The 908-nt window shown below is 43.5% G+C and overlaps 1 protein-coding gene across 1 annotated transcript in view; it reads left to right on the forward strand.

Annotated features, from left to right (window-relative positions):
* The first annotated feature begins 6 nt into the window (after nucleotides 1-6).
* The window catches only part of LOC119593653 (neuralized-like protein 4), a 43,428-nt gene continuing 42,526 nt past the window's right edge, over nucleotides 7-908 (forward strand). The window contains 1 exon segment of the mRNA XM_037942604.1: nucleotides 7-299. Coding sequence (XP_037798532.1) covers nucleotides 135-299 — 165 coding nt within the window. The 5' untranslated portion in view covers nucleotides 7-134.

Raw genomic sequence — 908 nt, forward strand, 5'->3', positions numbered from 1 at the left:
TTTGCCTCACCCTCTGAAAGAAGATCCCCGAGGGGAGAAGTTCGAATGGGAGTCAAAATCCCCAAGTCGCCAGTCACAAACGGGAGGAGGAGGCCGGCGCGCAGGGATCCGGACGGCAATCATCTGTTCGTGCCATGTCCGCGATGTTCCACCCGCGATCCGGACGCTGCGTTAATTTCTCTAATGGCAATAAGACGGCAATTCGGACCAACCCCACGCAGGAGTTCAACAGGGGACTCATCTTCAGTCTCGAGCCGATCAAGGACAATGAGATTTTCGAGGTGAAGATAGACAAAAAGGTGAGGAAGTGACGTTTAGACGGAGTTTGTTGTGATGTTTTGCAGAACCTCAATTGCGTTCGCCAATATGCATTGCTTGGGTTTTTTATTGTTATTATTATTTTTCCCTCTCTTCTCTTACGGTCGCGTGTCGTGATATCGTTGATTTGGTGGCATGGATGACTCTACTTTCACCTACTGCTAGTTTTAAAACCATCAGCCTGTCTGTAATATGTCACAATAACAAAATACATTGGAAAGTTGTTTTGTTTTTGTCACATCCGTTGCGTTAGAACTCCCATATTTATCTCTCTGCCTTTGTCATTACCCTTATCTTTACCGTCACTGCCTTTATCTCTTCTTAAAAACACCCCTTAAAGCCAGCATGTAGGATAATACCCAGAAATCACAACAAAAGAAACGGTCTTGTTACTACCCAAACGACGTACCCATTGATTTTGTTGATTTTTGTTGCTAAGTTAGGTTGCATGCAGGTCCACTCATGACAGGGAATGAGATAATGAGATAAAATAGTATGTGTTTAGGTTTGAGAGCAAGAAATTTGATCATGATTTTATTAGAAGTGACTTGAGTAAACATCATGCAGGTAGTAGGTGCACACATTAACCC

This window comes from Penaeus monodon, chromosome 32 (genome assembly GCF_015228065.2).
Source record: "Penaeus monodon isolate SGIC_2016 chromosome 32, NSTDA_Pmon_1, whole genome shotgun sequence".
Lineage (NCBI taxonomy): Eukaryota > Metazoa > Arthropoda > Malacostraca > Decapoda > Penaeidae > Penaeus > Penaeus monodon.